This window comes from Camelus ferus, chromosome 10, assembly GCF_009834535.1.
Source record: "Camelus ferus isolate YT-003-E chromosome 10, BCGSAC_Cfer_1.0, whole genome shotgun sequence".
Classification (NCBI taxonomy): Eukaryota; Metazoa; Chordata; class Mammalia; order Artiodactyla; family Camelidae; genus Camelus; species Camelus ferus.
The window spans coordinates 50,484,813-50,499,692 of record NC_045705.1 but is presented as its reverse complement, the minus strand read 5'-3'; the positions used below and the strand labels follow the sequence as shown (position 1 = coordinate 50,499,692).

Sequence of the window (14,880 nt, the reverse complement as noted above, 5' to 3'; positions counted from 1 at the left end):
GTTGGGGAAAGCTTGAACATTTCCCAGTCTTATAAAAGCTTTAGAGATTATTTACCCTGTAACTTGCCAGACATTATCTGCCCAACCTCATGCAGTTTCTCTCTATGTGTCTATAGTTTACTATTAAGCAATAGATTCAAGTTGACTTCTATGCTTATTTCTGAAGTCCTTTTTCTGCATAGCTCTCTCCTCCCAAGTATTCTTCCTCGTATCTTCCAATGGCCTCAGTCCACTCAGACGTTGATTTCTGTCTTTCCAACTCACTGAATCGGCTATGCTCTGTTTCGCTTCCTCCTACCTGCACTGTGGTGTGGAAAGTGCCTGTAGGCAGAAAGTTACTGTGACCACAGGGCTTACCTCATTTGCTTCTGCTCCCGCCTTTTTCACAGTTCTGCACTGCCTCTTGTCCAATGTCTGGAAACACCTGCTTCATATATATATCTGCCCTGACTTCTAGGGCTTTGTGGTGGGAGATCAATCCCAGAATCAGTCAATCCATTATAGCCCGAGTGAAACAGTGCTGCCAAGTTTTTTAAACTTGCAAATAAAAAGTAAACTAGAATGAATGGTTCTATGATGGAAGAGAGTAAATGGGAAGAGATTCAGGGGTAACTATTTAACTCTGCGTAACTTTGGCAGAAGTTTAAGGAATGCGTTATATTTGAAAACACTGTCTCCTCAATTTCAAAATATAATTCAATGGAAATTTTCGATTTATTTTTGACAGAAAAAGTTTCAAATGTAGGCTATTATACTTCCTCCATAAAATGAGAGTTAATTAGGCAGCCTTATTAATATCACATATTGTTAATATGCATCAGTGATGATGATGAAGCAACGGCTGCTGCTTCATCGTCAGGGAGAAGCAGCTGATGATGCTGACGATGACGACTTTTGTCTAAGCACCTGCAAGGAGCCAGGCACTGTGTTAGGCTCTTTACATTGATTATCTTTACTCTTCCACAGCAGTTCTGCAGGTCAGAAATCATGATCTCCAGAAGCTCAGGAGGTAAAGTTAGTTCCTCAAGCTTACACACTAAGAAGTGAATACTCAGTGACTGGAGCACTCAGTGGTAATTTAGTGGCTGGAGCTGGGAAACAATCTCAGCTCCCCGCTAACAATGCCTCCATCCATTATTATGCTGCTCCCTGATTCTATTTTCACCTGAGCTTTCCCATCTGGCAAATTAAAGTGGAAAACAGTTAACTCCCTCCCCAGAGAGGCTGTGTTATTATATAGATGTTTTGCATTATTTTGCTTCGAATAACAGCATATGTAAATGTGCTCCTGGAGGTTAAAATTACCCCTATTTTTTAAAACTTGGCCTCTCCCACCAGGGTGAATAGTCAAAAATTATGGGGAAGAAAAGGCAGGCTGGAGAGAAGGTTAGTCAGCTTGGAATTGTTTCTCCTCCTTCCTCCCCACCCAGCATATATTTCTCTTCAGATAGAAGCTGCCACGGCAGAGTAAAGATTAGAAAATTTCCTATCACGGAGCCCTGGATGGTTCTGATATTCAGTGTTCAGGGAGGGTTAATCCAGATATTAATCATTAACTCTGCATCAGGTTGATGTGTAGGGGCAGATGTTCTTGCTGAGAAGAATAAAAGTCTCCTGTGGCACCTGGAAGACTTTATCACACGTGGTCCCCAGCCTGATCACAAAGAGATCCAAGCGAGCAGGGGCACTTTGCTGCCTCTGACCATCTACCTCTTGTTCAAGGGTTGGCATCTCCCCTCGACTTCACTCTCCCGTGGGCCCTGAATTGTGGAGCCCTCCCTATATTAAACCTCCTTTCCTGGCATTTGAATCAACACTTCGATGATGTGATAATATCTGCAAGTTGGGAAAATAAAAGTGGCATTTGTTTAGCCATAATTAATGAAATATTTATGTTGCATGAGACTATGTGATAAAACCTTAGGCTTAGAGTCCTTTTGCTTCTGATTACATTTGGGATTTTTTTTCTATGACCAGACATTCTGACGCCAGCCCTTTTACACTGAGCAGATGTCATGTAGTAAAAATGGGTGCCAGATGCTCTGAGCCACAGAAGGGCGATTTGTTTAAGAGCTGGCTCCGACTTTTTTGCATTCAATTACTCTGCAGAACGAACCTTACACAAGCATTTAGGTAACTCAGCTAACTTCAGACATGCATTTTAATAATAGATTTCATCTCTGAATGCATTCTAAGCAACACACCATATAAATGGTGTTTAAGGAATTAATTGATTTCTGCATAATACCTTTTTTTCCCCCAACATGAAAAGAGAGCTACAAAGCTCTTGGCAGGGACCCAGAAATGTAATTAACATGGAGGGCCAAATTTTCAGTTGCCCTTAGGTACTGCTTCCTCATGCTCGAGGCAGGTGCAGTAAGGGGAAGGCCAAGAGGGAGAGAATGGGGACAGCAGGGAGGAGGGAGAGGCAGCTTTGGGTCATGAAGTAGGAGAAGAAGCCAAGAGTTTAGTGAGCTCTTCTGTTCCCATTTCAGGTCCCAAGCACATCCCCACCAGCATGCAGGTGACAGGGGCTGCCTCTTCTGCCTCTTCCACCACCACCTCCTCTGCAGATGAAGAATTTGATCCCCAGCCTTCCTTGCGGTCAAAGGTAACAACACTTGGCAAACCAAAGGGGCCCTTGGCTTGCGGGGGCCGTTTACCATCCACATCTCAGACCCAATGTGGGCTCCAGCTGCGGCAGTTTCATTGGGAGGATCACGTTTCATTGCATCTGACAGCAACCTTTCCTTTTACCTGGAACACCCTAAGAATTGTCTTTATATATATGGATATATATTTAAACTTTTTGAAGCTTGCCTTTCTCAGAGATGTAAAATGGGAAGGGGGAAGAAACCAGACATATTTACTTGAAACCATTTGGTGACTGCAGCTCTTAAAGTGGGTTTAATATGTGATCCAACAAGCAAACCATCGAAAAAATTACAACAAGCAGATGTGTATTTCCCTGGGGGAAGCACAGCTTCATTTAAGAAGCACTAGAGGCAGATTGCATGGAAAATGTTATGTTTATTCTAATCAGATATACGAAATGAACCATGCAATTGCATCTAGACCTGTTTGCTCCAAGGATCCCCACTGACTAACCATGAGCCAACGGGGGGAATGTCACTTCTCTTTGTTTAATGAACATTAATTTCTAGAGAGCCCTTTAAACACATCCCATATCCGTGGATTAGAAAACACAAACGTCGTTACATGTCTTTAAATGTGTCCGTATGTCACGTATACGGAGACACGCATCCCATGACCAAACCTTGCCATTGTTTTCTTTATCCACTGGGGCTGGAAGGGCTGAATGGCTGGACCTAATGTGCTTCCCCAGCAGACAGAGAAGCAGTTCACTGCTCTGGCAGTGTTTATTTTTTGGAGCAGTGAGGATCTGAGGAGAAAGAGAGAGGACCAAATTTATTTACTTAAACTCAACTTTTCCATATCTGGCACTAGGAGCTTTGGCATCATCTCAAGTCACTCAGGGGTTCCAGGTCCCAGTGGCCCAGCTTGGAGCAAGTCAGGAGGGAGCTGGGACATGGGTGTGTGTGTGTGTGTGTGTGTGTGAGAGAGAGAGAGAGAGAGAGAGAATACGTAGAGAGTTCTAGTTTCTAACTGTGTGCGTCTCTGATTAGCTCTGCACTCACCACAAATGAATTCTACGTATCGTGTTGATTGCTGGGGGTCTCCTTACACACCCTCTCATCCCCTTGAGTGACCCTGAGTTAATTCTGTATTCAGATGAGGAAGAGGCCCCCATCCTGACACTTGTGGAGACTAAAAGAATGGAGTGGCCCCAAACACATGGAAGTAGCAAGACCACGATATTGAGGGCAAGCCTCACAGACCACTCCTTGTCCTCCTGCTGGCCCAGGACAGAGTCAGTCATCACATAAGCTTGCAGCGTGGGAGAGCCTGCCCACTTCACCTGGCTTCTGATACGGCCCACTCTGTAGGAAGAGAAGCTGGCAAAAGCTCCCTTCTTTATGACTTCCCAGGGACTCACACTGAAGGAACAAGGGGAGTTTTTTCCTCTCTGGTTTCTTTATCTCTTCTATCCCATCCAAGGTGTGTCCTCAGCCATGTGTCACAGAGCCTGCATCAGCTCAAACGAATCTTTGCACAAGAAACGGGAGATGGGATATGCACTCTCGCCTCTTACCTCTGCTCTACACCGCTTCTTATTAGCAGCTGGATCTGAGGGATGGGACAGGCAGCTTGTCTTTTGTCCTGCCAGGTTTCCCCCCTTTTCTGTCCTTTTTCTTCCTTAGCCCTCAGCCTCTTTCCTCTCTGTATTGTCATGACCATCCCTGAGGATGTGAGAACTGTGCCCGGTGCATCAGAAGGCTATATGAGCATTTTTTCATCAATCACCCTTCTTTTTTCTATGTCAACATCTTTTAAGAAAAGGCAGGAAAGGACTTTCTTTCCTCCTCTAGGTTCTGTTTTGCTGACTCTTGATAAAGCAGTTGGGGAAGTGCCAGCTTTGCTCCTGGGAAGTGCTGAGATGGCATCGAAGCATCCCTCAAGGAAATTGTTTGAATGGTCTTAATTTAGGGGAAAACGCTGATATTTTTTTTATAAAGCAGAGGCCCTTACTGTGCCTGCACAGTATCTGGCACAGGGAAGGTGGGATAAATTGGATGGAAGTGTGGATGCTGGATTCAGGTTACTGGGGCTTCCCTGCCGGCTCTGCCGATTACTGACTGTGTCATCTTGGGCGAGTGATTTAATTTCTCTGAGTTCTGATTTCCTTATTTGTAATGTAAGTGTAGTTTGAAGAATAAATGATACATGTGAAGTAATCAGTACAGTGTCTGGCACCTAGTACTCAATAAATGCTGGCATTTATTATGTAGGTTAGTATAATGGAAGCTCAAGAGATATTTATTAAATGAATGACTGACGTTCCACATAGATTGAGTTAGAAAATTTCTGGATAACAACTACCAGTGATCACCACCACGCCCCTCCCTACCAGCCTTCCCAGAAAGGTCCTAGCAGCTTGAAGGAGTGGTTCCGCCACCCAAATGGCCTAGAACCTCTGTTTGCAGTGGTTGGCAGTCAATCTGGAAGTCATCTGCTAGCAATAGAAATGATACGAAATGGAATAAGTTTGAGTTCTGAGAGCCAAAATTTCCTTCCAAGGATGAAAGAAAGGAGGAAGATCTTTTAGGATTCTAGATCCTACAGAGAATTCTAGACAAACCAAATTTCCTCATTGAGATCAACGTTTTCACCGATGATCTGTAGAAGTTCTGAACCCTGAAAACTGGATGCTTTCTTCAGGAGAGTGATGGTCCCTCAGGGGAATGGGTGACAAAATGACAAGGATCCATAAAGCCCTGGAAAGGCATCTGCTTTTAAGCCACAGTCTCTGACCTCTGTTATGGACACAGACTCCTCTGGCAGTATCCGGGCTCAGGCCTGGTAGGTCTACTCCCTGCTCATGAATCGATGGTCCTTTTAATGCACAAACATTCAGTTCAACCAAAGTTACTGGGTGCCCACGCACCAGGCTAGCTGTAACAGTTTTTTAATACATATTTGTTCCTGCCAGCATTAAAAAGAAGTCTCTCATATGTTTTAATCCTCATCCTAACACAGAAAATTGATGTGCTCAGAGATGGCAAATATAATAAAACTAGCCCCATTTGCATATTTATTTTGTATATGTGAGATGTATACATATGTATATGATACATGCTACAAACATACACACATATGCAGGAAAATAGTAGATTTTAGTAAATAGTTATAATCATGCTAATTTGTATAAGAATAATATAATAATCATGTGAGTGATAGTAAAAATCATGCTGTTTACTGAATATCTATCCCATATCTTTTTCAAGTATTCTGCAAAGGACTTGACCCGCCTTATCCCATTTACTCCTTGTTACATGCCTACACGGTAGGCATTCAATCATTCTCATCACTCTGAAGAGGACACTGAAGTTCGGAAAGTTGTAGGACACATTGAAGCTCGCACAGCTCTGCTGGGATTTGATGCCAGCTTTGCATGGTCCTGGGCCTGGTGCTCAAACATTATTCTCTGCTGTTTCTCTGATCAGAAGAGTCTTCTGAACTTTTCAGTACGTGGAGCTGGCCAAATTACTACTTCTCCTTTCTCTGGTGTCTAAAACCTGGAACTGATGAGATCTAGACATCTATTTTATTATTTTTTTGAGGCATGTTAAAGATTTTAGTAAGTGGAGAGTTATACTATTCTGGATTAAAAAATTCAGCTTGTGTACACCAGAAATTGATACAACATTGTAAACAGACTACACTTCAATTAAAAAAAAATCAACTTATAAGGGTGCTGGTTCTCCTCACATTTATAATTTTAATCCTTAACATCTGGGACCCCTCCCTTGCATACACCCTCCCCTTCTCATAGCCCCCTCAGTCTTAGGCACCTTGTGTGGGGCCACACCCCACAGGGATGCAGTCTTTTTTTTTTTTTTTTAACCTTTTCAGAGTTATTTACTTTTTTAGTAGAAGTATAGTCAGCTTGCAATGTTGTGTCAATTTCTGGTGTACAGCATAAAATTTCAGTCATACATATATTCATTTTCATATTATTTTTCATTATAGGTTACTACAAGATATTGAATATAGTTCCCTGTGATATACAGAATAAACGTGTTTATCTATTTTATATATAGTAGTTAGTATCTGTAAATCTTGAACTCCCAGTTTATCCCTTCCCACCCCTTTCCCCGCCCTGGTAACCAGAAGTTTGTTTTCTACAGACATCTACTTTATTTTATTTTATCTTATTTATTTTATTTTATTTTATTTTATTTTATTTTATTTTATTTTATTATTTTATTTTATTTTATAGTTGTTTTATTGACGATTGGTATTGAGATGAATGTGTTCTTGCCTTGAACACTTTCTTTTTTGTTGTTGGAGTACAGTCAGTTTATAGTGTGTCAGTTTCTATAGACATCTATTTTAAACGCATCAATTTTGAATGTTGTATATTCCACTAGCCCAGGCACACAGAGAACCCAGTGGTGTTAAAGATATATTTGTATAAGCAGAGTGAGGTGGGGAAGGGCAGCTCTCTTATGCCTAGATATAGAACATTTCCATCACTGCAGAAGTTCTCTTGGACATTGTTATTCTAGAAGTTCAGCAGTGGCTGGGCTGGAGAGGGCAAAAGCCTGTTACAGTATATTTTAAATTTCAACCCCATTTTTCTCAGACCTATTTATTCTTCTCTATTGGCTTTTGTAGGAGAGGAAGACATTTAGAAGAAGAAGGAAGCTGGAAAAAGCCACAAAACAATTGGTTAAGCAGGAAGAATTGAAAAGACTTCATAAAGCTCAGGTCAGAAAACACACTTGAGATAAGTGAATTTGGGTCTGGGATCCTGGGAGTCTGGATCTGGAAGCCCCTTGGAAATCTGCATTGCACTGGGGGAGGCAGGCTGGGGAAAGGTTGTGGCTTGTGGCTATTCTGTGGGCCCCAGTTCAGTCCCTGGTGCGGCTCTGGGGCCTGGAGAGCCCAGGTGTTGAGCTGGCCCACTCCCAGCTGGCTTTCTATCTGCCGATGTGTGTCCTGCAAAGTGAGCTGGAATGACAGCCAACACATGGCCTTGGGAACCATCCTGGGCCCTGACTGTCACGTAGCACTGGCCTTAGTTTTGTCCTCTGTGAGAACACAACCCTCCCCTGACTTCCTGGCAGTGTCTTCGCTGAACTGACAACTCCTGGGGCTGCCTCTCTTCCAAGGTTGGTGAGCACATAAGCAGCTAGCATTCTGCTGTCGATCTCCCGGCCTGATTGTTTCCTGCCCGATGGGTCACAGACAGGCACAATGAGGCAGAAAGTCAAGGCCCTCTCCCTCTCCCTGAGGCCCCCACACCTAGCCGTGGAGAACAGCTGGGTTTTAGGACAGAAGGTCTTAAAACGACTGCTCCTGTGAATCCAGTGGACCCTGACATCCCTTCCCCCAGTTATCGCTTTATCTGGCCAGTATGGTCCTGTAGGTTGTTTCTGACAAGAGGGGAGACATTTAATCCAGCCTCCTTTACTCTTCTCAACGACTGACACGGGAACCACCCTTTCACCTAGTGGGCAGGGGAAGTTCCCATCAGCTCCCTCTGTCCACCCTCAGCTTCCAAAACAGGCTTTCTTGAAATCTTCATCTCTTCCTTCTGAGAACAAGATAGGTCTTTATGATACAGACTGACAAACTCAACCATTCCCCCACCTTATGGTCTCACTCCAGACAGTTGGCAGTGATAACAGAAGAATTACGATGGCCTTTGGAGTCCTAAGCTGCTAGCACGCCTAGAAGCCTTTTTTAATGTTTGAGATTTGCTTCCTTAGTTTCTAAAGGATGTTGACTCTATCAGTCTGCTCGGGCAGTCATAACAACATCCCACAGCCGGGGTGGCTTACACGACAGAAATGTGTCCTCTCGCAGCTCTGGAGGCTGGAAGTCCAAGGTCAAGGTGACTTCAGGGTTGATTTCTGGTGGGGACTCTCTTCCTGGCTTGTATGGCTGCCTTCTCGCTGTGTCCTCACGTGGCCTTTTTCTGTGCACGTACAGAACAAGAAAGAGAGAGAGAGAAAGCTCTGGTATCATTTCCTCTTCTTATAAGGACATCAGTCCTATTGGATTAGGGCTGACTGTTATGGCCTCATTTAACCTTATTTACCTCCTTAAAGACTCACTCCAAATACAGTCACTTTTGGGATTCAGCATATGAATGGGGCGGGCGGCACTACTCAGTCCCTAACAATTATACAGCCATAATTGCAACATAGTGAGTAATAAAAACATTGAACTGTTACCCTTCCTTTAGCCATTCTAAACTATGCCAGTAAGAAACAGATCTATAAAGATATAATTGTCTTTAAAAGAGAGACCGAGAGGAAGAGAGCATGAAATTACAAGTGGTATTAGAGAGAATTCCCATCTATTTCAGATTTTCTGTTTGGGGCTTAAACACTCTCAGCTGAGACAAGAAGCCAACGGCTGCTCAGTCCTTCCCCCAACTCCCCTGCCCCGCCCCCATTACCTCTTCATGGGTTTGGAGGTTCCTCAGGCATTGTGCTCTGAACCCAGGGGAGACTCAGAAAGGTTTGGAGTTAAGGAGGAAGGGGAGTGAGACAGAGCTAGAGGAAGGCAGAGGAGGAAGAACACACACATTCCACCTGCCCAAACAGCTGCCACTTCCTTGAATGTACCTGGGCTGCCAGGTGCAGCATGGGTTCTGCCAAGAGATGTGCCTTTTGGCAGCATGTGTTTGATAGCAGAGAAAATTGATGGGGATGAACAGAATGTATTTGGGAAAGGCTTTCTCTTAATTTTCCTTCCTAATACACATAAGAGAGAAATGCCTAGTAGGGAAAGTAAAGATGTCATGACCCCAAGCCTTGATAGGTGCCTATGGTTAGTCTAAGGATTATGTGCCTTAATGGGATAAATGCCTTCTGTCTTGTCTTGATAACCCGCTAGTAACAAAGCCATCATACACTTCCATAGTCAGTAAAAGGCCCTGCGGTGCCATGAAAGAATAGGTTGCCAGTGTGTAGCTGAAGACAGGAGCAGGACAAACCGAGAGGAACACCCAGCCCCAGCAGCTGGCCCGGGGTCTCCGGCTCCAGACCAACTTCCTGAGTGGTGTCTGCTGGTTCTTCTTGGGAAAGTGTGTTTGTCCTGGGAGATCCTGTCCTACTCTGAGTAGTGGCTGCAGCTCCAGCAGCTAAGCCATGACCACAGTCAGAGGCTGAGGCTCCGAGGCCAGGAGCCATGAGGGCCACCCGCCCGCTCTGCCAAGCAGCCTCTGACTAATTCATTCGCCTGGTCAAAAGGGAACTGTTTTAACGTCTCCTTGGGGGCAGACTGAGCTTACACACAGACCCTTGCTTTATGTCTTCATAGTAAAGACAGGAGATGTCAAGTTCTAGTTGTTTTGGGAATCCAGAGGTTCTTACCCAGTTAGCGAAGGAGGTGGTGGCATCACAAGGGAAAGGGCTTCTTCATCTTGGAAAGCAAGTGGCAGAATTGGCCCCTTCTGTGACTCTGCACATTGAGAGTCCCCGTGTGACGTATGGTCCTGGCATTGCAGGCCATCCAGAGGCAGCTGGAGGAGGTGGAGGAGCGGCAGAGGGCTTCCGAGATCCAGGGCGTGAGGCTGGAGAAGGCGCTGAGAGGAGAAGCAGGTAGGCATCCCCACCGGCAGATCCGGAGCAGCGGGCTTGGGTCCGTGTCTGTGGTCCGAGATCAGTGGCACCTGGGCAAGACATCAAGACCTTGTCACCTGCTGTGGAACTTTCAACGCGGACCTGCGGTGCTCAATCCACAACTGCTTCACACTTTCAAAATCAAACTGGTCGCTCATTTGAAATTCCAGGGTCAGCCTGTAGGGCTTGGGTTTCTAGTCTGCCCAGTCTCTCTTCTGCTAGTGTGAGTGTTCTTTGAAATTCAGGGGTTAAGGTAAATTCAGGAGAAACAGTTGAAACAACCAAGCAATGTTGGTAGTGATTCAAAACCTGGACTTGGAGTCAGACTCCTTGTTTCTCCCTTCACCAGCCATATGGCCTTGGGCCAATCACGTTCTCAACCTTTGTGAACTTTTGTTTTCTCCTCTAATGTGTGGATAATGGTGGTTCCCTATGTAGAGAGCTGAAATAAAATTGCAGCTCTGTAAGATAGGAATAATAAAAATTAAAGAAGATGATTGCATCAGGTATATGTGAAAGTAGCATGTTGCCTTGCATAAGGTAAAGCAATAAATGCTAACTATCCACTGACCGCTTCAGATTCTTAGATGCAAGCAGAATTCATCTGGTGAAGACCTGCCCCGTGTTAGACATGGAGACAGTGGGTCTATAACGAGGAGCGTGGCATTTTCTGCCTTTGAGAAGTTTATGGTCCGTTGTGGAACACAGACATGTAAATAAATAAACCACAGTCCAGGAGGATGAGTGCCATGGTGGGAACAAACATCAGGGTGGAATGAGGGCAGAATCACCAGCTTCCTAACTGATCTTGATGGGGAGGGTTTGCAGCGGGGGTGGTCCAGTTAATCACCTGGAAGTAGTCATCTACTAAGATGAGAACCGGAGGAGGAGCAGGAGGGAACGAGGGAGGTAAGGAGATTGTTCTGGCAGAAGGAATAGCACCTGCAAAGGCGAAACGTGAAAAGACGTGAAATGCCTTAACGAATGAGGAGTCAGCGAAGGGTTTTGAGATGAGGGATGAAACTAAAAGATATCTACATGGTTTTGTTTGTTTGTTTGCTTTTTTTTTGTTTGTCCTGTAGCAGTGTGGTTAGTGAATTGGAGTTAGTGAGGTTATTGTCTCTTTAGTTTTCTCATGTTATGCCTTTAGCCTCTGTATTTTGGAATATAAAGTGGGAGAAGCAGACACTGAAAACACATGTTGCTTGTTAAACAACATTGGGAAAGGTTAGGGCCTCAGTTCTCTTAAAAGTTCAGTTATCTGAGATTGATGGTGCCAGTGGGGGCAGACCGAGATTTTGTGAGACCTGAAGCTCATACAAAGTCATGCAGACAAAACTGTGGGACTGTTCCCAGAAGCCTTGCAAGGGCCCATCCACGTGAGAGGTCCTGCGGTTTCAGCTTCAGTAGCTGTGTGGTTATTGTCTCTTTGGAAACTTTGGAGTCTGACTTTATCCCTCTGCGCCTCAGTTTCTGTGTTTGTTAAGTGGGAATGACAATCATCCCCGCTTCTTGGATTTGGGGTGAGGATTGATTGAAACAGTTTATAAGGAAGCCCTAGCACAGTGCCTGGCACCGGGTAGATGGTTAATAAAGTTTGTTCCCTTTCTTACTGCAATACTCTGTGCATTTCCTTGCAGAGAAGCCAAATCCACCCATCAGAAGTAGGTTCTTGACAAAAACAGTAACTGTTTCTTGTTACTTGGAGTGAGAGTCACTGCTGGCCTCTACAGCTGCTGTCAGGACTTTCAATACAATGAAATGTTTGGTCATGTTCCCAATCAGAAAGGCTCTGGCACTTTTCTTTAGGAATCCACTGATTTCAGTGAGAGCCTTAGAAATGGAAAAAATAAACTAGCAAAGCTAGGGCATGTTTCCGTTTGCTGGGGAGGCACTGTAGGATGAATAAAATTATAAGCATCAAAGAACCCTGTGTTCAACTTCTGTTCCATTGCATTTCGGCTGTGTGGCTTGGGAGAATCACCTAACCTCTCTGGCCTCAGATTCCTTATGTGAAAAATAGAGCTAATAATCCTCATATTCCCAGGTCATTTTTAAAATTAGGGGTATCAGTGGGCCAAGTGTCACCCAAGAGTACCCATCACATTGTAGGCCTTCAATAAATGGCTACCTGATATTATTTCACAAAATATTATTAAATATCTACACACATGTTTTAAAGAATTAGTCTCTGACATTTGCTGTTGAAATTCAAAGTCTAGAAGCCAAATTTTTAGAACTTTTAAAAATCTTCCTTACCCTCACTGTAAAGAAAGGCTATTTTGACTTAACAGCTAAAGAAACTGGCCAGCTTCTGATGTTTTCAAAGGTGTATTCGCCTGGCCAGAAGATGGATTCTGTTCATTCCCTTTATATCCTTGGTAATTTAATTCCCCTGTTAAGTGTATGGGCCTTTTTCTCCTTGATTGTCCTTGTGTGGGTGACAGATGCAGATCAACAAGGAGCAGGAGACTGAGAGAGTCAAGTCACAGACAGCAGCCCCAAAGGAAACCAAACAGAAGATTTGCAAGCCAGGCATCGAAATTAATACACTCTAACTTGTAATAACATTTGTGCAATAATAATATTCCTTTGCAGTTTAATATTCTACTCAGCCCCTTTAAGAGATTGCCCTGGTGCTTAATGAATGACCAATGCTTATTAGGTTACGTTGTATTTGAGCTGGCCTGGGCTGCTCTGGTTCAAGTGATTTAATGGGAATTATTTAATAGGTATTATTAGGATAATTAGAAAATGATCACAGTTAGGCAATAATATTGAGCTATAAAGGTTGTGAATAACCAAATTTAGAGACAGGCCTGAAAACACGAGTCGTCTGAGACAGTTATGCAAGTCTCCTCTGATAATGATGTGCGCCAGCCTGAAAGGGTCTTTTGTTCCTCGGAGTTATTCATTAGGCGGGCATTGAATTAGAGGAACATGCGGGGGTGCAGGACGGAGGGCAATGATGGCTGATGAGCAAAATGAGGCTTTGATGAGCTCCTAATTGTCGTGACAACAATTCCTGCTTTCTTTTTTTCCGACAGTCAGAAATAAGCTCCCCCACCCCCAGGAAGGGTTTTTCCCCATTTTTCAAGGCAAAGGAAACAAAGAAAAATAAAAATCCCGCAATCCACCCCAGATGACAAGTCATTATGTTCTGTAGTGTGTGTGTGTGTATGTATGAGGGAGATGGATGTCCTTGACAAGGGCAGTAGATTCTCTAGATGGTCCTAGCCACCCAGGGTAAAGGACCACAATGTGCAGCAGCCTGATTGCCCTCTGTGAGGAAGTCAAGTTGATTTTCACAGCCACTGTAGACTCTTCTTGGTCAAGCAAGAAGACCTGCTGGTTTGTTCGTTGTCAACGTGGTAGTCAGGATTAGTGCCAGGGCCATGGAATTCCTTGGTTTAGCAAGAGACCACCATTCAAGTTTGGATGGTGTTGATAATGGGATCTGTGCTTTCTTCAATACCTGAAGACAGGTAAAATCTGATGAGAACTGAGATTGGCTTTGAGGGAGAAGACATTAGTGCCCAGGGGAGTGTATGGGAATCACTCCTCTCTTATACGTTTACCAACGTTGGGGAAGGTTTACCAGCTGGTTGCCTCCATTGAGCTTCCTTCTGCTGCTGCTGCTGCTGCTGCTGCTTTTTTTTTTTTTTTTTTTTTTTTTAATAACCAGATGGCTGCTTCTTCACATAGATAAGGGGTTTACAAAGAAATTTTAGGATGTGTGAGGATGCCAGCAGGTGGCAGCAGGAGCACACATGATGACAAGAGAAACTGCAATAAATCCTAGCCAGGAAGAGGGAAGTAGTTTAGCTTACACTCTGTGGTTTTTATCTTGACTCCTTCTGAGGAGCGGAAGGAATAATAATTTCCTGGATAACGTGCCAGTGAGGTGTCCTGAAAAGAACACAGATTTTAGAATCAGACACTCCCGAGTCTGAGTCCTGATGCCATTTATAGACAGTGGCCGGGAGTAACAAGACTCCGAAGTTGGGGGCTAAGCAATCCAGGAACTTGGATGGGTTTGCTACACTCCACGTGCTGAAAGTAAACAGCGAGATTCAGGGCATCAGAGCCTGGGAGCTTTTACTCTCAGCACAGCAAACAGCAGGAAGAGCTACTTGAAACATGTTGCCCTGTATCTAAGTGCTGTGGTGTGACCTGATAGGCCCAGATGGCAGCTGTGCACAAAGTGGATTGTGCAGCACCAGAGAACCTCAGTGCAAGGAACAAGCCAGCCCCCTTTCCCAGGAAGCAAGTAATCTCCCTGGCTGATTGCAGCAGTGGCTCAGGATCACAGGATGGTTAGGCCTTGCTGTTCGGCATATTTAACAAAGACGCAAAGGGATACTTGAGGTCTGTGGCAAACTACCTCATTCAACAAATGTTAATAATCCGTTCATTATGTATTCATCTCTGTTTCCAGTCTCAGTAGCCCCCTGGTAGGGCAGTGGCCTTATAACAGAGATAGGCCCAGTGAGGGTGAGGCTAAAATTCTCTTCCTGAAGAAACCTTGGGTCCTCTCCATTGCATAGATTCTGGGGCCATTGAGGCTTCAGAGTTACATGCCTTAGACAATTGCTTTACACACAAGAATTCCCATGACAGCAGCAAGAAATGCATTTTACGTCACAAGTTAGTACACATA

At 44.2% G+C, this 14,880-nt stretch overlaps 1 protein-coding gene across 1 annotated transcript in view; it reads left to right on the top strand.

The window, feature by feature from the left end:
• Nucleotides 1-14,880, top strand: part of LOC102507940 (F-actin-monooxygenase MICAL2) — a 213,580-nt gene that overhangs the window by 175,637 nt on the left and 23,063 nt on the right. Inside the window, 3 exon segments of the mRNA XM_032488994.1 lie at nucleotides 2,496-2,611; nucleotides 7,261-7,353; nucleotides 10,106-10,199. Coding sequence (XP_032344885.1) covers nucleotides 2,496-2,611; nucleotides 7,261-7,353; nucleotides 10,106-10,199 — 303 coding nt within the window.